This window comes from Notothenia rossii (assembly GCF_949606895.1).
Source record: "Notothenia rossii genome assembly, contig: scaffold_176, whole genome shotgun sequence".
Lineage (NCBI taxonomy): Eukaryota > Metazoa > Chordata > Actinopteri > Perciformes > Nototheniidae > Notothenia > Notothenia rossii.
The window spans coordinates 38,401-62,815 of record NW_027640317.1 but is presented as its reverse complement, the minus strand read 5'-3'; the positions used below and the strand labels follow the sequence as shown (position 1 = coordinate 62,815).

The following is a 24,415-nucleotide window of genomic DNA, read 5'->3' as shown; positions in this document are numbered from 1 at the left end:
ATCCTGAAACGCTCCTGTTTAAAAGAAATAACCCTAAGCTGCTTTCACTAAAACTCATTCACATATTCAGTTTCAAAAGCTGCCAGAAACATTTCAAAAAGGGTCAAGAAGAGACCAGATTCTTCCAGGTCTTTGGAGATAATTCTGTATGCTACATTTAAAAAGGTAAAAGGTGGTTTCCTGTTTAAAAAAATAATGACATTCCTATACAACATGGGTCCAGCACACTTTTGTTTTAAATATTTAATTATTAAAAAATATATGCAGATCATCTCTACTATTGAAATGGGTGTCAGTCCTTTTTGCTGCTTACAATTTGCTGTCCAATATAGATTTAATAATTTGTCCGGCAACAATAAAGTTCTCATAATCAATTGTGTTGTCGTTGTCCTAATTCAGGGGGGTCAAACTCAATCACACAGTGGGCCATATTTTAAAATGTGTACGAGTGGAGGGCCGGACTGGTTCAATGTTTCTTGCAGAACTTATTGAAATTAACTTATTGCACATTTTAAACCTGGAACTAACAAAGCTTAAATGATTGCCTATAAAAACAACATTAAACACTAAATAATCAGTTGATTCATTTCTTATGGCTCTATCTGCAGCTTCTCCAGAGTCATTTCTTATCATTACATTTTCCCACAGGCCAACAACAGCTTCAACAAAACTATTTCCCTCAAAGAGAAACCAAACATGCCCTGTTGTCGTGAGAGAGAAAGTGCAGAAGGAAACATCCATTAAACTCAGTGTGCTGCTCTGTGATGCTAGCTCAGATACTTGGCATCTCATCTCGGGTGCAAGGTCATCAATGTTTGGGCTCAGGCTCTGAGCTGAGGAGACCCTCAGGATGGAGTGAAGGTGTGCGTGCAATATACCGGAGGGCCAGATCTAATAGGAATTAGAAATTATCCTGCGGGCCAAAATTAAATCCACCAAGGGCCTGATTTGGCCCCCGGGCCTCGAGTTTGATACATGTGTCCTAATGCATGTGCAAATTGCATCTCTAATAAATCACTTTTTGATCTGTGATTGTTTGAATTTGCCATTTCACTAAAGCACAAACCCCAATTTCAGTTCTTCATTTAGTTTACGAGATTTTTCCTCTAATTTTTATATATTGTAACCGAAGCTTGTCCTTTCCTGGAGTATTGTTTTGTTTTTATTGTTCTTACGTCATTTTGGATGAAAGAGAAAGCATTGATCTCTAAGTTTGCTGTTTAAAGGACGTCCTGATCACTTAAAACCAAAACATGTTCAGACAATACTTTTTTCTTCCTCCTGTTCTGAATCAACCCCAGCAGTTTAACCCTTATGCACATTGATAGGAAGTGAACAAAAAACAAAACCTATATTAGGGCTGCACGATATTGGAAAAAACTGACATTGCGATATTTTTTTCCCCATCGATATGAAAAAATACAGGAATTGAAGAAAAGACAGTTTTCTTTTTCCCCGCAAACCATCCTCTCTTGAACTTTAATGCTACTGTATACAATTGGTATTTTTTTAACAATATTTAACCGGATGAAGGATTTTAGTCACAGACTTCTGGATCTTAGAGTGGACCTATCATGCTATATTTGAATAACATAGTGTAGGACCATACCCATATAAGGCATATTTATACTTTTTATTTTTCAAAATACCAAACAGATCATGCATTTGAGCCATTCCTCATTTCGCTCAATTTAACACTGTCTTTGCATCATGGGCTGATTCTGTGAGAACAGCACCATCTACAGGCCTGGCATATGTACCACAGCGTCTCCAGCGCTTTCCAACGGCAATGTCCGTGGCTGTCTCCTCCTGATTGGTGGGGTTGGCCCAATAGCCGTAGCGCCACTTCTGTGACGTCATAGAAGTGTTCAAATCTGGATCAGTTTGTATCAGATCCGTTGCAGCCCCTTTTTAAGAGATTTGGGTATGGAGGAAAATAGAGAGGGTTGTGTTTTCTGACACTTGGTGAGTTCCCTAGAACACCGGGGACACATGTTCATGTATCAAAGACGTACACAAGTGCATTTCGCATGATAGGTCCCCTTTAAGTTATCAGAGCAACAAGCTGAGCTAGCTCGGTTATCCTGCTGTGATCTGATCAGGAATGATTGTGATTGGTGGTTTGCTGTGCATGCGAGAGCCGTGCAAGTTTTTCTTTTGTAGCAAGCAGCAAAAGAATTGTAACATGACGTGTTTGAGATCATTTGCCTACTTAATATCGCACGTCCTAAAAATAAATCCTTGCACGTCCTGCGATGTGAATATCGCGCATGCGCATAACGTGATTATCGTCACGACACGATATATCGTGCAGCCCTAACCTATGGATAGATTGTGTTTCACAAAAGATAGTTAGGATAGGATATGTATATGACAGTGTTCATTTCGTCAACGAAAACTATGACGAAAAATGTTCGTCAACAACCTTTTTTACACGACTAAGACGAGACGATGACGAGCTAAAAATTGATTCTTGATGACGAAAACTATGACGAAATGTATATTTAGTTTTCGTTGACGGATCGGACATTCAAAATGCAGGATATTTTCCCCCGTCCGTCTTGTCTGTCAAAATGCATCTTACGTTTCTAAGATGCAATATCCTTATTTCGGCTCTCTTCACTCCAGAAGAGCGATCTCCCTGTGTCTCTCTGTGTGCGGGGGGCGGGGGCTAACAGACATGCTGCAGCGGACACAGAGATCTGCCGGGGACGGAGCGTTCAGAGAGTACAGAGACACATTTTGACTAAAATGTAATTCTTCATTGACTAAAAGTTGACTAGAACGTTTTGAGTTTTCGTCGACCAAAACTAGACTAAAACTAGACTAAAACTACGAAGGATAGGAATGACTAAAATGTGACTAAAACTAATAACCATTTTCGTCTAAAGACTAAGACTAAATCAAAAACAGCTGCCAAAATGAACACTGGTATATGACAACTCCTAGAGGTTTAACATGCGCTCTCTTCTCTCTGAAAGGATGAGACTTACAGTGTTTTCAGTTGAACCTGACCTGATATAATGCTGCTGCTTAGAGGCAGTTATTCCTGGGTGAAGCTGTGAGTAAGAAATATGTTAAAACACAAGAGATGAGGGTGATAGGGGCTCCTGCTGCTGCACCACATCTCAAACTGACTCACGTTTCATTAAGTGGCCCTCGCTCCTTGTTGCTACGCCTTAAAAACACCTTTTTTATGCGCTGGAGGCTATCTGGTGGGGCGTAACAAAACACAAAAAGTCCTCATAATGGTCAATAGTTAATGCACGGGTTTAACTTGGATTAGTTTCTATGAACTATTGAATAAATATCTGCATGTTCAGACAAATGAAGGGCAAGATGGACTTTCTACATGTAGGTGGAAGTGGTGACTCATGATGAAGACAGCTCTGACAATGACAAAGAACAATAACACATGATGATGACGATGGTAACGGAAGTGATTGCACCATCCTGCAGATTCTTTTCAGATGATTTTTAAAAGTATTTTGTTCCGGTCGTGATCATGGGAGTTTATAACCGCACTTCGTTAGAATTCATTCAGTGTTCAGGTTCAGGAGGTTTTAACGGTTTCCTCGTCTATCTGATTTAACGCTTTAAAACAACTGATAATATATATACACAGTTGCAAGAAAAAGTATGTGAACCCTTTGGAATGACCTGGATTTCTGCATAAGTTGGTCTTAAAATGGAGGAAGCCACTGCTGTCCAGAAAAAACATTGCTGCACGTTTTAAGTTTGCAAAAGAGCACCTGGATGTTCCACAGCACTACTGGCAAAATATTCTGTGGACAGATGAAACCAAAGTTGAGTTGTTTGGAAGGAACACACAACGCTATGTGTGGAGAAAAAAAGGCACAGCACTCCAACATCAAAACCTCATCCCAACTGTGAAGTATGGTGGAGGGAGCATCATGGTTTGGGGCTGCTTTGCTGCCTCAGGGCCTGGACAGATTGCCATCATCCACGGAAAAATGAATTCTCAACTTTATCAAGACATTTTGCTGGAGAACTTAAGGCCATCTGTCCACCAACTGAAGCTCAACAGAAGATGGGTGATGCAACAGGACAACGACCCAAAGCACAGAAGTGAATCAACAACAGAATGGCTTCAACAGAAGAAAATAGGCCTTCTGGAGCGGCCCAGTCAGAGTCCTGACCTCAACCCAATTGAGATGCTGTGGCATGACCTCAAGAGAGCGATTCACACCAGACATCCCAAGAGTATTGCTGAACTGAAACAGTTTTGTAAAGACGAGGAATGGTCCAAAAGTCCTCCTGACCGTTGTGCAGGTCTGATATGCAACTATAGGAAATGTTTGGTTGAGGTTATTGCTGCCAAAGGAGGGTCAACCACTTATTCAATCCAAGGGTTCACATACTTTTTCCACCCTGCACTGTGAATGTTTACATGGTGTGTTCAATAAAAACATAAAAACATATAATTGTTTGTGTGGTTTTAGCTTAAGCAGACTGTGTTTGTCTATTGTTGTGACTTAGATGAAGATCAGAACACATTTTATGACCAATTTATGCAGAAATCCAGGAAGTTCCAAAGGGTTCACATACTTGTTCTTGCAACTGTATATAGAATAAAGCAGTTTCCTCCCTGCATGCTGTTCGGCTGACGAGCTCAGCTCATTTCTCATATGACTTTAGATCAAGACGTCCCACAACTTAAACCATATATCTGGTTCAAATAAAAAGTTCAAAACAGCTAAGTGAATGTTTAAAAAGTGGTTGAATATATATTTTAATGACAGCTTCTGACTCCATTACAGGAGACCAGATGAAAGGCAGTGTTTTCCCATTACAATGACACATGCCTCTGAAACTACACCAAATATGTCATATCTAGTCATTTTAATAAATCATCATTCTAAAGAAGTGGAAAAATTGATCGAAAAGTAACATTATAAGATGCTAAAAATTCACCATGATAGTGTTTAAGCAACATAACAATTGTTTTGTTTTATCTGGACATTTTCTTACTGTTTAAGGTCAAATACTGTTGAACAGTGCAAGGACTGACTTAGGTACGAAAGCTTTTATGTGCGCATCTCCTCTTGCTCGGAACAGTCTTCAAAAATAATTGAAACTGAGCAAATTGGTTCCACTGCCTGTTTTCAAAGCTCGGATAGGTGCGATGCTCTTTGATACTTGTCAATGTCGATAGGTATGTAAATGTAGCCCTGTAAATATGATGTCCTCTATTGTTTTATGTTTCATGTGTAACCTACTTGCTGCAGGTCTCCCTTGAAAAAGAGATCAATGACCTCAATGGGACCTACCCGGTTAAATAAAGGTTTGAAATTGAAATGAACAGTAAAATGTAATTGCTTTGAAAATGTTAAAAGCATTCAGCATTTTCTTTTGTAAATTGTGTTTTACAAAGTAAAGTAAGTCAAATCATAGTCAAGTCAAACCTGATGTTGCCTTAACATTAGAGATGACCAAAGGAAAAGCACCGTGACTTTGATTCAAATTAAACATTTCTGAGTTTGATAACATTTCGGAACATGAAAGAACACAACTCAACTAATAATATAACATAGGTCCAATTGTTTTTAGAGTTTGTAAAAGGCAGGAAAAGTGATTTATTATACCTTTACCAGTAGATACAACAGTAGAGAAAGGTGATCCGCAGCCATCACACATTAGAGGTGAGCTGAAAAAACTCTGAATCCAAACGCAAACATGTAATCAGATCTCAGAGAAGCCGTGTGTTGATGGAGATTTTCTCCTGCTGTAAAGACGTGTAAACTGCGTCTCCACGCACAGCTGATCAGAGCGTTATCTGCCTGTAAAATCAGCTGTTTGGGGTAGGATATAGCGTTTCTCCTGCCACTATTCCTGCCACATTCCTTCATGCTATTCTACCCCCCCCCCCCCAACCTTTACACAGTGAAGACAAGCACTGATAGATGAGTCCTCAGAGTGCAACAGAGGCAGGTGCTGCGTTAAATTGTTGCCCTGCAGCTACAGACTTCTTTGAAACCAGAAATTCTTTATACCGCTGCTTTTTAATAAATCAAATATCTATTTACGTTGTTATTTTTCTATATTTGATTATCTTTTATAAACGTGTGCATGCTTGTTTATTTGATATGGAACTTGACATTTTCTCTGCAATGTAACTTTGTCATTGTAAATTCTCCTGATGTGGAACAAACTTCTGATATCTTACATTGCACTGTAGCTTTTATAATTTTATTTTAAACATGCCTTATTGTATTTGAGATTGTTCTATATTTGTATCAGGGTTCATACACTTTTTCACCAATGATTTTCAATGACTTCTCAATGACTTCTCCAGGACCTTTACCTAATTTTCCATGACCAAACCAAAAAAAGTACTCTTTCTCAGCGGTACCACTGAAAATGGTTTATTTTAACATGGAACAGGACACTAAGGTCTGCATATGAAACATGTTGTGCCTATCTAAAACAAATCAAATAGGCTCACTAGCTTCTACACGCTAAGCAACTCAAATCTCTCACCAGCAAAACACCTCGACAGTTAAATGCCATTTCACGTTTCATTACTTTACGATACAGTATTTATTATCATTAGAGTATTACTATTTCGGCGATTAGATAAAATATAAATTATATTTGATGCAACTTTAGTTACATTCCCATGACTTTTCCAAAAACTTGGGGAAAAATATTGTTTTCCATAACTTTTCCAGGGCCTGGAATTAGCATTTTTAATTTCCATGACTTTTCCAGGTTTTCAATGACCGTAGGATCCCTGTTGTATACTGTTTTTATTTTATATCTTCCACTACTGTCTCTTTGCTGTTACTATGTAAATGTCCCCTCTGTGGGACTAATAAATGAATTCAGATTTTTAATGACTGTTTTAAATCAATTAAATAATGTGTTTCTTCTACACTATACCTACTGTAGTTTAGCTTTTTATATATATATATTTGTATAGTTTTTTTTATTTTCTATCTTTCAGTACTGTCTCTTTGCTGTTACTATGTACATTTCCCCTAAAAAAGGAACTCTGATTCTGATTATAATTCTTATTCTCCTTCCTTTTTAATGACTGTTTTTAAATCCATTTAATAATGTGTTTCTTCGACACTATACCTGCATGTTTTTAATGTTTTTGAAAGCACCTTGAATCAGAATCGGAAACAGGTTAATTATCAGGTAGGTTTAGGGGGGTCAAACTCAAATACACAGTGGGCCAAAATAAAATGGGTACTACTGGAGGGCCGGACTGGTTCAATGTTCATTGCAGAACTTATTGCACATATTAAACCTGGAACTAACAAAGCTTAAATGATTGCCTATAAAAACAACATTAAACATTAAATAATCAGTTCAGTCATTTCTTATGGCTCTATCTGCAGCTTTTCTGAGTCATTTCTTATGATTACATTTTCCCACAGGCCAACAACATCTTCAACAAAACTATTTCCCTCAGAGAGAAACCAAACATGCCCTGTTGTCGTGAGAGAGAAAGTGCAGAAGGAAACATCCATTAAACTCAGTGTGCTGCTCTGTGATGCTAGTTCAGATACTTGGCATCTCATCTTGGGTGCAAGGTCATCAAAGTTTGGGCTCAGGCTCTGAGCGGAGGAGACCCTCAGGACGGAGTGAAAGTGTGCGTGCAATATACCGGCGGGCCAGATCTAATAGGAATTAGAAACTATCCTGCGGGCCGAAATTAAATCCACCACGGACCTGATTTGGCCCCCGGGCCTCGAGTTTGACACATGTGGTTTACACGTACGAGGAATTTGACTGTGTCGTGGTGCATACAAACAAGAATTAAAAACACAGGTTGAGGTTATTAAAAATAGAGTAAAATATAACAGTATTTACATTGCAGTGGAATGCAATAAGAAGGAATAAAATATGGAATGAAACCGTAGTAGGGGGAGGCGTGTGGCGCAGTGGACTATTGCGTGGGCGTTCGGATCAGGGGAGCACAGGTTCAAACCCCGCTGCAGTCAGCATGTCGGTGGCCGTTTCTCAATGTCGAGGAGGCTTGCTTGGTAGCACATGTATGCTGGGCATTTAAACAGTGATTCGGTGCCACTCGATGACGTAGTATGCTTGAAATAGTGGCTCTGGAGCAGCTTTACTCGACATTGAGAAACGGCCGTTGTGTCCCTGGGCAAGTCACTTCACCCCAAATTGCTCCAGTGGGGATTGCCCACAGTATTTTAAGTCGCTTTGGATAAAAGCGTCTAAGTAACATATCATGTACTTGTTGAAATACTTGTATAAATAAACCTGCCTTGCCTTACAGAAAGAAAAAGAAAAAGGTGAAGGAATTTCAGATTAAACATACAACCCTCACCAATACAAATACATCCCCCAGGGCACTAAACACAGAGCTGCATTTAAATGACTCATGAAGGAGGAGTGGTGGAGGTGAGGTGAGGGAGGAGGAGAATTGGGGGGGTTTTGATTTGGCCCACCACCTCTTTTCATCCAAGCTAACGATCGGGGCTTGGTGATTGGCAGACGGCCATGGCACGGATGCTGCCCAGAGTTTTTGGCGTGCCAATCAGCGCACCACGCCTCACTGTGGTGGAGGAGGGGAGGGTGGGGCCATTAATCACCAGTTCAAGAGAACATAAGCCCCCCGGGGGGAAGTGCAGGGTAACATTACTCAGCTCCTTGAACACCATTTTTATTTGCTTTTTTTTGGTTGCTTTTTTTCACGCTGGCTGGACAACAGCATTCCTACGCAGGGAGGAGACGAGCTCATCATCTGTCAGGACACTGAGGTGGAGGAAGAGCGAAGGGCTTTTACTTTTGGGAAGAGTAGGGATACTTAGAATAGTTTGAAGTCAATCAGAATCAGAATACCTTTATTAGTCCCACAGAGGGGAAAGTGACATTGTTACAGCAGGAAAGAGCCAAAGACAGCTTAATGTTACCTAAGGTGCATGCATACAAAAGTATTAAAGATACACAAATTATAAAAACGAAAGTTACACAATTTGCTCAACAGTCCTGCATTTAAAGGGCTAAGCCTCTCACACACCAAACTGACACCAACGATCACCAAAGAACACGTCCTGACGGAACGTCGCCTCACGTCTCTGCGTCTTGGCCATGTGTCGCACTGGAACACACCGCAAAGACTTCAGCCGCTGGCCAAGAAGCACGTACGAACTAGGGATGCCAGTGATTATTCGATTATTCGAATATTCGTTACAGTCTCCATAAACTAATATTATTTTTAAAAATCGATTTTATTTTATTTATTTCAGATATTTTAATTATTATTTATGTTTTTTTTTTTTTTCTGGCTTATTTTCAACCAAAATATGGCGAATAATCGATTTTGATCATGGTCAGTTTCTGGCAACCCTAGTACGAACTGGGCATGCGTGAGTGGCAATAACTCTCCTTACCAGCAGGTGGCGGTAGTGTGTATTCGTCATTCAAAAGAGGCAACAACCGGAAGACAGACTGCGTGGTAACCGAGAGAAGAAGAACAGACTGCGTGATTTAAACAAACAACAAATAGCGTGTTCCATGTTCACTCTCCAGCGAGAAGCTCATGGGGGCTTTCCCCAACCTGTGTCGAGAGCTGGAGTTAAATGAAATCTCAGATTTGCCTTCTTAGTCGTTTGGGTCCCTCACTTCCGTTTCGCTTCTCATGCGCTGATTCGCTAAGCTGAACAGCCAATCAGAGTGATTTCTTTGGCCGACGGCCCCCCCGATTCATGTCGAATCCGCGGCGTCTGAACGGCCGAAAAGACACGACGGTGTAGTACACACCAATCTGAGTAGGGCGACACCAAAATGAAAATCGGCTCGGTATGTAAGGACCTTTACTGAAGTACAAAAGTATTGGCATCCAAAAACTTAAAGTACCAAGAGTAAAAGTAATCTTGCACAATGGCCCATTTCAGAATCATATCTATTAAATGACCGGATTATGATTATTGATGCGTCGATGTGTTTATCACAGCTGGTGAAGGCGGAGCTGATTTGAATTACTCGCTAGTTATCTTAACCTGTAATTCTATGTCAATGTTTATACAATCATTTAGTTGTAGGTTTTATTAGCTACCGATCTGAATCTATGAAGTAGGGATACTTAGAATAGTTTTACGTTAAAGTCCTGCATTTAAAGTCATACTGAAAAGTACAAAAGTATTGGTATCAATAAACTTAAAGCACCAATTTGTTACCTTGCAAAAAGGCCCATTTCAAAATGATATTTATTAAACGACAGGATTATGATGATTGATCCATCGATGTGTTTATCTCAGCTGGTAAAGTTGGAGCTAATTGTAATTACTCTATATAACGCTGCTAGTTATCTTAACCTGTAATTCTATGTCAATGTTTATACAATTATTGAGTTATAGGTTTTATCTGCTACCGATCTGAATCCATGAAGTAACCAGTGTTTCCGCCAGACCAGGGCTGAGAGGGCGTCCACCCGAGAGCAGGGGGGGGGGTTGCCCCTCCAACAGAGGGAGGTCCTTGTCGTTTTTCTCGATCTTGTCTCAAATTATTAATATTTTTGTACGCCCTCGGCTCGAGTTCAGGGCGTCCCGAGCTGAATAAGGGCGTCAAATTACGGCAAGACGCCCCCCTGGCGGAAACGCTGGAAGTAACTAAAGTTGTCGGATAAGTGTAATGGAGTAAAAAGTACAATATTGGCTTCCAAAAGTTAGGGGAGTAGAAGTATCAAGCGGCAAAACATTTAAGTATTTAGGTAAAATCCAAGTAACTCAAAATTGTACTTAAGTGAAGCAGTTGAGTAGGTTACCTTTCCATTTATTACATTTCACCACTGATCTGTACTGTATACCATGACTTTTGCATGCCTGCACAATAAAGTGACTGTCATATCTCCAAAAGCAAACTACAAATCCCTGCTTTAGCTCTTATTAGGTATGAACAAATAATAATGAGATGATTGAATGTATATTTTTTTCTGATTTTGAAATCTCAATAAAAACTGTTAAACAAAATAAAGCAAACTGAGACTGTAGTTATAGTCTGATCATAACATGTAGTGCTGCCATCTGTTCCAAGTGCACAAACTGAATTTGGAAAGAAAGCATCTACGTGCCCTGCTCCCCTCACTCCAATAGCCTTCAGAAACTACAGTATAGTGAATTGGTCTCTGCTTGATTTAAAAGTCCTTTAAAAAGGTCCTTAAACACCAAGCCAATTTCGGCCGTCGATAGATGTCTGGCCGTCAATGAGCGTCGTGTCGCCCTACTCAGATTGGTGTGTCCCGCCCCGTCGTGTCTTTTCGGCCGTGCCGACACCTTCCGCCACCGATTTGACATGTTGAATCGGTAGGCTGTCGGTAAAAGGCCGTCGGCTAAGGAAATCACTCTGATTGGCTGTTCAGCTTAGCGAAAATTTGAAAAGATTTGTAAATCTTAAATAAAGGTGCCCAGATGAATGCTGAAATAAATAAAATAAATAAAATAAATAAAATAAATAAAATAAATAAAATAAATAAAATAAAATAAATAAAATAAATAAAATAAATAAAATAAAATAAATAAAATAAAAAAATAAAAAAATAAATAAAATAAAATAAAATAATGAGATGTTCCTACAGCTCATTATCAGGCGTGTGACTGCAGTCTACCATCAGCAGACTGAGAGCTGCCTGTCTCACGGAGGCCACCAGGTCATATCAGACCCCCCCCCTCCAACATCTCACGCGATCCTGTGGCTGTTAAACCGCTCTGCACCACATTTTCACAAACTGTCCGCGGGTAATTCCAACGTTATTTTTTTGTAAAAATTGAAAGTAGATTTTGCGTTGAAGGCTTCAACCACTGGAAGTCCCAGATACTCAGAATGAAAGCGATAAATCCCCTACTAAAAAACTGCCATAAAAATATATATACACAACTATTTTCAAATGAGTTATTCATCTTAACCAACAAGGGCTTGGCGCTAATTTGACACAATATAGATATTGTAATAAGAGACTTACATTTTGGATATTGTTGTATATTGCATATTAAGTAAGTGTCTTTTCTTGGCTTTAAAGGCTGAATACAGTCAAGTTATTTAGTTGTATTAACTTAGCACGGGTTGTAATAATATACCACAAACAATGCAAGGTTAACAGTGATGTTTTACAGGTTGTATAACATGTTGAACTGAATGCGGTCATATCATTTTGAATTCCGTTCATTGGAGTTATTTTTAACTGAGAGAGCACTGAACAACGATTAAAAGTGAATCTGTTGTGCCGCCACAGAGCTCGCTCGATAGAGCCGGTGTGGCACCAGGGTATAAGCAGGAATTCGGAAGTCAAATGTAAAACCTTTTAAGACCCTTCCCATACATTTTAAGACCTAATCGCACCTACGCAATGATTACATTCAGGCAGACTGTAGAATACAACCTCTTTGGACCATTTATATACTTATTGAAAACAAACTACAAAATGTAAAACCTTGGAAAATGCCCTTTAATACTTTTTAATAGCCTTCATTTTCACTAAATTGATTTATCAACTTTTATTACTTTTTAAGACCCTGCTGGAGAGGAATCTTCAATGCCAAAAAAGTTCTAGAAAGACAAGGTAAATTAAAGTAATGTGCATTTAATAAAGAGGAATAGTTTCGGCGAAAACTAAAAAGGTACCATGGGGTCAGATTTGAATTTTCCAAAGGGGGGTTCCTTTAGCATGAAACACTTGAAACAACTAAAGGATCAGTTAGATTAGTTGCCTTGTGTTGAAAGGTGCTGTATCAATAACCTTGCCTTGCCTTCAATAAAAGGCACTGGTGGCCCGAGAAATAATCCTAAAAAAACATGTTGTGAATCTGGCGTTTTGCCGTACAGCAGACCTACGTACTTACAGCGAGCGTCTCCTCCGGCTGGTGCATGGTGATGCAGTCCATGCTGATCTGGATGGTGTTTCCTGCAGATCCGTCAGCTGCTCTCTCTCTGAAGATGGGCTGCACCGAGTGAGCCGCTGATCTGAAGCCACAACAGAAACACACCAGACTCAGGGACAGTTTCACTCCACAGGCCACAAGACTGTTAAATATGGGGTCAGATCAGTCTCAAAAATAAATAAATGCACACAGAAGGATACACACATCTCCATCCACACAAATATATTTCTGATCCACACAGAAATAGTTACATCAAAAACATATTTGAGTGTTGTTGCATTTATATAAAAAACACTTTCTGTGTGAATCTCTCTGCATTTGTGTGTGGATTTTTGAGACTCCCCTGACGCCGCTAGACTCACACATAAACATTTTAACAGGCGAGTGTCTTCGGCCAATCAGAGGTCTGCTTCATTTCACCTGAACATTTGAAAGAACATGCATAACATTCATCGGTTTGCAACTTACTAATTATTCATCTAATATATCAAATTCCAATTACTTGTAGACTCTCCTTGCACCATTTCTATTTGATTTGTATTTACTTGCACTATTTGATCTGTTATATTGTGTTGAACTGTTTGAGGAGCCTGTGACCTAAGATTTTCATTGATATATCTAAAAGCCTTGATATTAAAAAGACAGGCAAATAGTTTTTTTTTATTCTTTAGAAACAACTTATAATCTACATTTAAGAATAATACATCAGTTGTTCCAAATATGTGGTTCCTTTCTTTACAGGGATTATAGGGCTGTGCAATTAATTGTATTTTAATCTCGATTTTGGCTTGCAACGATTACGAAAACAACGTAATAGAAATAAAACGATTATTATTTAAAAAATGTTTAATGACATTTCTTTTTATTGTGTTTTCAGTTGAATTAGACTTAAAGTTCAGGGTAATCAACTGTTAAATCATACTTTTTTCAATCAATGAATGTTTTCAAAGTAAATGGATAATCGTTTTTAATAATCGCGATATCAATTATTGACCAAAATAATCGTGATTATGATTTTTGCCATAATCGAGCAGCCCTAAGGGATTGTATTAAAGCAATAAAGTAAAACAAGAATACATGATATTAGATTCAGCATTGAGTTAGGTAAATGACGTTTTACCAGGAATGATTTTTAGTTATCACTGAATATTTAGTTTGTTCGCCTCTTGCGTTTAATATTCAGTCTTAAGCTCTGGCTTCCCACTTAGTGTTTCCCTAAGTAGCTTTAAAAGAAAAACTATCTATTCATATTCGATGTGTTATATTGAAACAAGCCACATGTTTTCTGTCAAATTGAAACTTATTTACTTGTATCTAGAAATATTGGGATCTCCAATAGTGTTTAAAATAAAAGTTGGATTTAAAAACAGCTCGTTTTTTATTGTGTTGCACTGTTACTAAGATGTTCATTGATATATCTAAACTGTAGCAATGTACAAATGACAATAAAAGCCTTGAAACACTTCATATTCATATCAATTGTTGTTATTGTTATTGTTGTTATTGTTATTATTATTATTATTATTATGCGCCGCTTTCCACCTTCTTCTCCAGTAGGACTCAGATGAGGGTGTTGCACTTTTCCTTTTCCTTAAAGATGTTTTTTTTTTTATTAACCATCAAGTGGGAAATAAGTATTTTTTGTGTTTCTCTTAGATACTGTTATGTTTGAACAATTATTATGAAGGGCAGACCATCTATTTGTATTTATTTTGTTTTTTTTAGAAAGGGGCAGCTCATATAAGATTGCATTCTTCTCCCTGCTCCTTTTCGCTCAATGGTGTTTTGGTAGAATCATGTTTTGTTGGCAATTATTGTACATTTGGTTTTGCAAATAAAAATAAAAAGGAAATGAAATGAAATATAAGTGGCCATATAGTTTTTGCTTTAACTTATCATTGTGAAGGAAAGGTTGATTGCACAATATTTTGTTTATGTCGGGGTTTCCCTCACCACCCCCCCCCCAAATGAAAGGAAAAGGCTGTTTTAGCTGCTTGTGGTGAAACGGCTGAACGCACCATCGGCAAAAGTTGTTGTTCAAAAAGGCGATGGAAAGTCTAAGAGCTTTTTACCACTACAACTCTGATGAGTACGTTTTCAGATTTACAGCAAAGAGTTTTTTAGGATTATTGACTCACTGGTCCAGCATGTCGAACAGTTGGTTGAAGACGTCCTGGCTGAAGTAGTCGGAGGGCTGAGCGGACGGACTCTGGGACATGCTGCTGAAATCTCTCCAGGACAAACGAGAGGAAGAGTCCCTGAGTCTGCAGGGAGACACAATCAACCACCATTAAAATCATTTTGTGATGGAGTATTTTTACATCATCATATTACTGCTTTAACTTCAAACACTACGTCCGCCCCTGATACTATCGGCACTTCAATTACAACCATTATCTAGACAGTTCAAAAAATAAATAACCCACACCAGCTGCAACATTAGAGCAATAAACACATTAGTTCATAAGTAATTAGGTTTGAATTCAGGATCGTCAATCTTGTTTTTATTATATATTGTCATGTGATCATAGCTACAGTGTAGTTATGACAATGAAAAGCTTAGGTCCCAGGCTCCTCCAACAGTGCAAGTAAATTAAATCAAATAGAATATAGTAGAAATAGTGCAGAATAGTCTAGATCAGGGGGGTCAAACTCAAATACACAGTGGGCCAAAATAAAAATGGGTACTAGTGGAGGGCCGGACTGGTTCAATGTTTATTGCAGAACTTATTGAAATGAACTTATTGCACATATTAAACCTGGAACTAACAAAGCTTAAATGATTGCCTATAAAAACAACATTAAACATTAAATAATCAGTTCATTCATTTCTTATGGCTCTATCTGCAGCTTTTCCAGAGTCAGTTCTTATGAGTACATTTTCCCACAGGCCAACAACAGCTTCAACAAAACTATTTCCCTCAGAGAGAAACCAAACATGCCCTGTTGTCGTGAGAGAGAAAGTGCAGAAGGAAACATCCATTAAACTCAGTGTGCTGCTCTGTGATGCTAGCTCAGATACTTGGCATCTCATCTTGGGGGCAAGGTCATCAATGTTTGGGCTCAGGCTCTGAGCTGAGGAGACCCTCAGGATGGAGTGAAGGTGTGCGTGCAATATACCGGCGGACCAGATCTAATAGGAATTAGAAATTATCCTGAGGGCCGAAATTAAATCCACCACGGGCCTGATTTGGCCCCCGGGCCTCGAGTTTGACACATGAGGTTTATATACAAGTAATGGGAATGATATATAAGTTGCAAACAGATGAATGTTATGGATGTTCTTTCAAAAGTTCAGGTGTTTAACAGTTTAATGGCCTGTGGGATGAGTTAGAGCATTAGAGCAATACACACATCAATTCATAATTAATTATAATGTTTGAATTCAGGATTGTCACTTCTGTGTTTCTTCATTGGGTAAATAAATACTTTTTTACTGCCATTACTGACTTTGGCCTTTTTTTTCAAAACAGCACAACTATTTCAATAGTAACTTTTAAAAGTGAGCAAACAGAAGTGTGTGTGTGCAGGCTGAGGTTTGGCCACCCAGCCAGGAGCAGGAGGAGGAGTCCTGCTGGCAGCCATTCATGAGGGGCAACTCCTTTGTGCAGAAGTCAGCCTGCATAATGCTGAATATTTGTACTACACATAATGGTGATTATGCACCATTCAGACAGAGGCACTTTGACCTGCTCCCCTGAAACATTACACCTGCTCCAGGGCTCAGCCTGCCATTGTTCGCGCTGAAGTGGCGCACGCTGCAGTCTGAGGCGGCTGGAATTCCCCCCCGCTCTAATATGATAGCTCTGCTGCAGCTTCTGGTATGTGTACAGCTGGACGGGGGCAGAATCTGGAGCTGGCACTATTCTGGGTTTTGGAATTCCCCAACACTGCGCGCTGAATGATATTAATACCTGACTTACAAACACAGGCATATCTAATGAAGCAAATCATTCCACTTATGCAGGACGGAAAATCATGAGGGAGATTTAAAAGAATAAAATAAAGAAATGTTTTTTGTTCAGCATCTGTAAACAGTTTTATTTAGTATATACTATCCATAACAGGGTAGATGCAGGAATCCTTTTTTAAAGACCCTTTGCATACATTTTGACACTTCAAGTTTTAACCGGTTACCTTGGCGACACACTTTACCTCACATTGACTATATACAGTACTTTTATCCGGGAGACCGAGCAGAACATTTATTTATTCCTCACGTCACTTGCACACTTAAGTCAAGCTACATCCGCAGAAATTAAAACCCAAACCACAATCTTTTACGAAACCTGACAAAAAAGCTCTTTTAAGTGAAGATGGAGATTTTTATTCACAAAATGAGGGGAAATGGAAACGATGAGAGACCAGGATTATCGTACAAATCGTTGTATGAGATTACCTTTTGGCATAGTCATACTTTTGCTCAATAAATACGAAGGCTATGTTGAACTTTCTTAAATCTCTTTCAAAATGATTAAACGGTTGCAGCACTATTCATAACTCACAACAAAAGAAGTTTTTGCTCTATGTAAGTGATCATTAAAACGTGTTTGAATTATTGTTAAGCACTTACTTACTTACATTTACTATTCCTAGCAGGTACATGCATCATAAGTTTAATGTGAGGTCTATAAATGGGATGTGCATTTTACTGTATTTCTACATTGGTAGTGCATTGTGGTTTGATGATATTGAAATCTGCATTTGTTAACTACTCCGCCCACGTTAAGATCAAACTTTGGACATAAGGACTAAACCCTCAGGTTGGCGCTCTGTGTTGGAACTTTTAAAATGCATTGTTTCTGTTCAAACCAAATGAATTAAAAAGGCTGGTTGGCAGTGACTGAGTATATAATGAATGAATATGAACAATAATAGGTGTGTTGCAGGTGGAGGTGTCATCCCAGTTAATTGAGGATTTAGGTGTGGTCCTCTTCAGTTAAGCCTCCTTTGATTTTGGCTTTAATTGTCTTGTTTTAATCCGCAGTGTCGTTTGTTGACCCGGTAAAATGTAGAATATAATTATAAAAGTTGTACATCAGGTTCAACATGTATCTCTCTGAAAGGCTATCAATACGTTTGACCATAATCATAATGATCTGTAGCTTACACCGACCGATTAAACCATAATGTGTATTTTTTCTTACACTGGGACATTTACAAAATATATGTTGACAAGACATATATCGTATTTGAAATATAGAGTTTAAAAAAAGTTAAAAGCAGGAAAATAAATGAGAATAATAACCCTTTGATGCAAGTTTGGTTTAGTTAAAATAATAAAATATATAATTAATTAATTAATAAAAAGGAATAAAAGTACAGCAATTGAGAATGAACTCCCGTTGGTGACATTTTGATGTAGTTTTAGTCAAATGAAATATTGCAGTTTAACTTTAAAAGGCTGTAGAGTTATTTTAGAGTGTATCCCTGTCCTGGTGTTGTTTGTCTGCTCCTGGGTGTCTGGTTTCTCAGAGTGTTTCTCAGTCAGCCCGAGGCGCAGGGCTGTTCAGCTTCCACTTAAAGACGGAGCAGCGCCTGCAGACGAGAGCGGGCCAGAGGTCAGCTCCAAACAGAAAACGGCCATTGTCTCGTGGCAGGTTGGGCACAGCGACCGATGAAAATGCAATCAAAACAAACAGCCCTGCCGATCGGGGCCCTTCTCCAGTGTCCTTATTAATCACTTGTTCAAAGGCCTGAGACCCGCCCCCCCCCCCACCCTTCATCTGTCAGCCTCGGCTGCAAGAGGGACATGACTGCAAAACAATAGAAAGCCCCCAAAGTTTCTCCTGCGCTCATCCCTTGACTTTTATAGAGGGAAACAGTCGGAAATCCTCTGGGGCCAAAAGCACAAATTCCTCTCAGGTGGGGAATGCAGAGAAACAAGAGAGCGGACGAAAAGACACACCTGATGCTGAATAAAACTTAAAAACAGGGTGTAAGCAGGAATCCTGAAGTCAACCTTTTAAGACCTTTTTTAAGACCCTTCCCGTACATTTTACTGTAAGACCTCATCTCCACTTGGAGTTCTAACTGGTTACCTTGGCGACACACTTTACCTCACATTGACTATAAACAGTATTGATTGTCCTTCCTCCTTATCTTCCAACCATTTGGACGCAGACTTGCATTTCCCCATAACGATGTTGCTTAGCAACCGGCGTAAACGGACCTTCGCGCGCTATCAAGCAGTGAGTGTGCGATGTCCTGTTCAGATGACTTGAAATCCAACGGGATGCCATAAATAAAGTACACAGAATCACACTACACACCTACGCAATGATTACATTCAGGCAGACTGTAGAATACAACCTCTTTGGACAATTTATATACTTATTGAAAACAAGCTACAAAATGTAACACCTTGGAAAATGCCCTTTAATAATTTTTAATAGCCTTCATTTTCGCTAATTGATTTATCAACTTCTAATACTTTTTAAGGCCCCGCGGACCCCCTGAAGAAGCCTCGTAGAAACGTTCTCTAGCTCAGAAATAGATGAAAGCACGATTTAGCAGGGATCTTTTGAAAGCATCACACAATAGGTTTTATAGGAGCTTTCATTTCAGATTATGGCGGCCAATATAACTCATAAAAATGATTTTTCATCACGTTTCATTTCATATCCTTATGTCTCATTTTTGGGCAAATGTAGTACGCTTGTTTATGTGTTGGGCATTAGCGAAAGGAGAAAGAGTAAACAATTATTTAAGAAGGGATGATTTAATGACACAACTCTATCATGTGTATTAACAACGTTATATCAATATTTCAATTTTAAATATCACGGTCATTTCTACACCTGTTCCAGAGCCATCATGTTTCAGTAAGTTACTTATTGGAAGCAGAAATTGCTTTTTGTCCAAATATTAAACACAACAAGAAGGTAATTGTGTGACACTGCACGTAGTAAATGTATATTGCAAATGATATAAATAATATTACATATGATATACTGTAAGCACACAGTAAAATGGGATTATTGCGCACTGGAAGTGTACAGGACAGAAAGTCGATTACGTTTAGTTTTAAAACTGTATTATAGTTTTTTTAATTATATGAAGACGAAATGAATATAAATCTGACTACAAGTGAACACAATATGTTAAGGATTGAACATGCATGATGTAGTGAAGTGACCTGACCGGCAGAGCAAAGCTTTTGGTGTTCATTTAACAGTATCTCAGTGTTTGCAGGTAAATAACTGTTGCTTGTGTTTTACATATATACTGAACAAATAAGAAATGTTTGTCTAAAGACAGATCCAGATCCAGATAGGTAGGCCTGGATATATTAATACATTGGGAGAGAAAGCAGGAGGCATGTGCGTTATGGTGTATAATGCAGAGATTGAAGGAGATGACAGGATAGCATTTAATTAAATCATTAACAATACTGATTAACACAATTAAAACAATCTAATACTTTTGTTATGTGTGGTTAGTGCCTGTTAACAGCATTTGACAAGAAAGTATAACTAATTGTTTTTTATTGAGTTGCCGTTCTAGCTCGGTTTTTAATGTTCATTTGAGGCCTATTTTCCCTTCCTTTTGTGTTTCATTTCCTGCACGAAAGGTGCTGTAAAAATAACATTCATAATTATATTTAACTACCCCAAACTAAATATGTAATCTCATAGAATCATTTTCTGTTCTTATGTTATCATCCTGACTTTGGTATTGACCTAAAGACATTTATGGACAAGATATATTGTAAAAAATCTAGTATCATAAAAGATATTTCATTTTATAATATTCAAGATTTAGTATTCACCTCGTGAGTCATCCATTATTCTCCATTAAAACACCTGACATTTCTTGAATAACACGTTGGTATTGAAAGGGCCACAAGTTGGTCATTTAATCCGTGTTTGCATGCATTGATGCTATAAGTATGCCCCGTTTATAAATATAATATATGGGGAAGGAGCAGCAGCTGAGGCTCCAGGCAGACACAAATGTTTTTAGGTCGCCTCCGACCTCCACACAGCTTCAGTGAGACCGGCAGTTCACGTCAAACACAGTCAGCAAGTTTCAATAACTCAGACATTCATTTGAGGTGAATGAAAGTAGCTGAATAATATACATTTCTACCAGATGTTAATTAGGATGCTGCTTCACATGGCTTTACACACACTGTAAAGGAAACTCATTTCAGTGTACACAACATGTCTGTACTTACCGATGAAAGGGAGACTCTGGGTAATACTGCACAGCTGTGTATGGAGAATTCATGTTGTCATGCCAAAACTTCACTTTTAAATATTAAAAATGATTCGCGAATGATCAGCAGGATCGTGTATCAACAGATGTACAAGAATAAATACAAAACAAATAAAAAAAAAAAAAAGATAAATATGAATAAATTAAATTATTGTTATGTTAAAGTGCCGGAGGGGTACAGTGCAGAGTGAAGAACGTCTCAGAGATGAATTTGAATTTAGATATTTTTTCTGAAGCTAGCCTACAAATAGGAGGGGCTTGTGTCAGCTCTCTGACCAATCCCCAGTTACAGTTGTACCAGATACCACTCACTCTCAGTTGCTAGGATATAGATATCAAGCAACTGCATTTGACCCTGCAGCCAAATCCCCCCCCCCCCACCCACGCCCGATGTATCCTGAAAAGCTCACCCCTCCCCGCCGACTCGCTGATTTTCTCCGGACACTTCTGATATTTCTAACCATATTCCCTGGTGGTTCTGTGGGTTCGGGGCACGTCTGTTGCACCATCAAGGCCCGGAAGGATCCAGGCATGCTGAATATCGGCATAGGATTGTTGATCCTGCAACATATTAAAATTCAACAGAAAATATTGGTTAGTAAATCAAACAAAAAAGCACCGAAATAGTTGATTTAAGGAAGTGAAAAATGCTTTTTGACTCAGAAGACGTTATTGATGCCGGGGAAAATTTGAAATATTTTTTGGTGATATTATAAAAATAGTATAAAATAGAACATATTTATAAAAACATAAGAAGTACAAATATGCAATAAAGTATAATAGAAAAAAATATATTTGTTAGTAAAAAGCTAAAAAATATCACATTAAATATAATACAAATATTTATACAAAATAAAGTTAAAATATTTATACAAGCCTAAAAAGTAAATATTTGTTATTAAAGGATCAATAAAATATGAAACATAATTTTAAAAAAAAGAAGTTAAGTAAAAATATGCAATAAAATAGAAAATCAATTAAGGAAAAATTTGCAAATTGTAATATAACAACAATAAATGTACAAATGTGTATATTACATGATATGCAGTGAAGTAATACCATCAATAAAGAGGCTTTAAGCTGCTGCTGATGAAATACGTCCAAAATCCAAAAGTGGACCAATATCTCACATTTTAAAGAGATGTTAGAGAAGGTAACGACGGCCATAAACCTAAAATAATCCTCTTTGAGCTTAGGACACCAGACAAAAAGTGTTGCGGTTTGAAAATCCTTTACAGTAGCCTCCATAAAGTCTTATTTAAAGACACGCATACACAGACATATCAGGCCACATCCTGGCACACACACTTCCTATTCAATATCTCCTCTCACCCAGGCAGAACGGCAGTGTAAACCTAGAGCTGCTGTGTGGTTTACAGAGATGAACTGCAGATGAATCAGCAGGCTAAAATAAAAGGGTGGGTCATGGCGGGGGGAATGATAATAAATAGAGGTGGTGTATCCAGGGAACACAAACGTCTAAGCTGCTGTCTTGTATCTTCAATGAAGACATCCAGCATCTCTCTCCCTCTCCGCTGTGACACTGATACACTGACGGCCCGCTGACCTGACACACAGCTGCCGGTTTAAAAGGTACTCAAGCAATTGCTAACAAACAAGAGAGATTATGGTTGCACTCAAAGGGCCGGTTGTAACTTTAAGACGATATAAATAAATAAAATAATGTATTATATTACATTATTGCCTCTGCATTGGATTGTTATCGGATAGGGTAATAACTTCATAATTAACTACGTCTGAAAGCAGAAGTCTAGGGCAAATAATTGCAAGTCTCTTCAGTACGCATGTCACAAAGTGAGATGCATTGTGGGACATGTTGTTTATTGGCAATGTGCTTCTGTAAATCGGCATATAACCGTATAATAAACACATTATATTCTTTGCAAGCTCTTGCCTTGAGTTTGACACGCCTGATTTAGATAGTGTCCCACTCAGCCAGATATTTAATAAACAAGCTTGATATCAGACTTCCTTGCTCATTCAGAAGGGATATATTGTGGTGAACACCCGTCTGAATCCATATTGTTTTGGAGAGATATTAAACAACACTCGGGAAAATTCACAAAAGAGTGTGCAACTTTTGGGGCCTCTTAACTCGCTCAAAGCCTGAAATAATGCATTGCCAAGCAAAAAGCGTATTCATGCTTCAGTGATTTTTGCACACATTCAAATCATTTAAGTATGCAGACATTTGGCTTACTTTTTTGTTAACGATCCTCAGTTCTAAATTAGTCTAATTCACAAATATCAGCAATAATAGCCATCAACATTTGTCCTTCCTTATAAATTCCGTTCAGATTGGATGGCAAATTAATAATTGTTCTGTACTAGGACTTGGTTTTAGTTGTGCATAATGACATTTGTATCACTACTCTAACTAAGGAAGAACGTAATGGTTTGTCTTTTAGTTGAATTTAGTCTTGTTTACTTCAATCCTGTGTTTATTGACTTTTGTTGGTGTAAAGTGTTGTTATTAATTGCAAGGTTATGTGTTCATTGTCTATGGATTCGGAGGGGTGATTTGTGTGTTTTGTTGAGGCACTTAAAAGTGTGCATGAAATTAAATAAAGTCGATAAATACAATTGGATTGATTTACTCAGGGTCCCTGGAAGCAGCTTAACTCTTGGCGACTAGTGCAGGTCACATCGCTAGATTGTGGGTCTAAATACTAAATTGGAAACATTGGTTAAACAGCTTGAAGTTTACCAGCTGGGAAATAAACTTCAATCTCTACTCACACAATCACAACTTGTCAAACTTCTGTGTGATTATTATGTTAATGGTACCTATATAATAAACTTTAAGACAGGCGCTGTGGCTTTGACCGTGTCCGTCCTCAACACAACAAGGACAAACTGACCTCGAGAAGTCATTAAATCTGATATTTACAGCACCACCTGAAACCCTTACATCATTAATTACTCTAAGACTCGCGTGGGGAACCGGTCACCAAACCCCGCATTACTTCATGTGACATGCATGTGTGTTTATGAGTTTGCAGCTACGTCAGCCCTGATACTGTCATCAGTAGGAGTGTGTGTACTTCTAATGTGGTTATTATTCTCGTAAAGCATGCTAATCCCGCTTTAATCTACGATATCTGCAGACTAAACCAAAGATGGCGACGAGCCCGAAAGAGCCTTATTACGGGTTCATTCATTGAGTTGTGTTCAACGTCCTGCGGGCATTATGAGCTTCACACAGCCTTATTAATGTCTAGAGTTTACTTAGGGATGCCAGTTGGTGGAGCAGCTGACGAAGTAGCCCCCAACGTTTCTCTGTGTGTTATCAGTGTCAGTCA

The 24,415-nt window shown here is 38.5% G+C and overlaps 1 protein-coding gene across 2 annotated transcripts in view; it reads right to left on the bottom strand.

The window, feature by feature from the left end:
* tp63 (tumor protein p63) overlaps window positions 1–21,233 on the bottom strand; it is a 59,813-nt gene extending 38,580 nt beyond the window's left edge. The window contains exons 1-3 of one of the 2 annotated variants that reach the window (XM_079694933.1): window positions 21,052–21,233; window positions 15,011–15,136; window positions 12,834–12,954 (exon numbers count right to left, since the gene is read on the bottom strand). In XM_079694933.1, the coding sequence (XP_079551059.1) occupies window positions 12,834–12,954; window positions 15,011–15,136; window positions 21,052–21,104 (300 nt within the window). In that variant the 5' untranslated portion in view covers window positions 21,105–21,233. The remainder of the gene's footprint in view (window positions 1–12,833; window positions 12,955–15,010; window positions 15,137–21,051) is intronic. The other variant, XM_079694932.1, reaches the window with a different exon arrangement.
* Window positions 21,234–24,415: the final 3,182 nt, after the last annotated feature.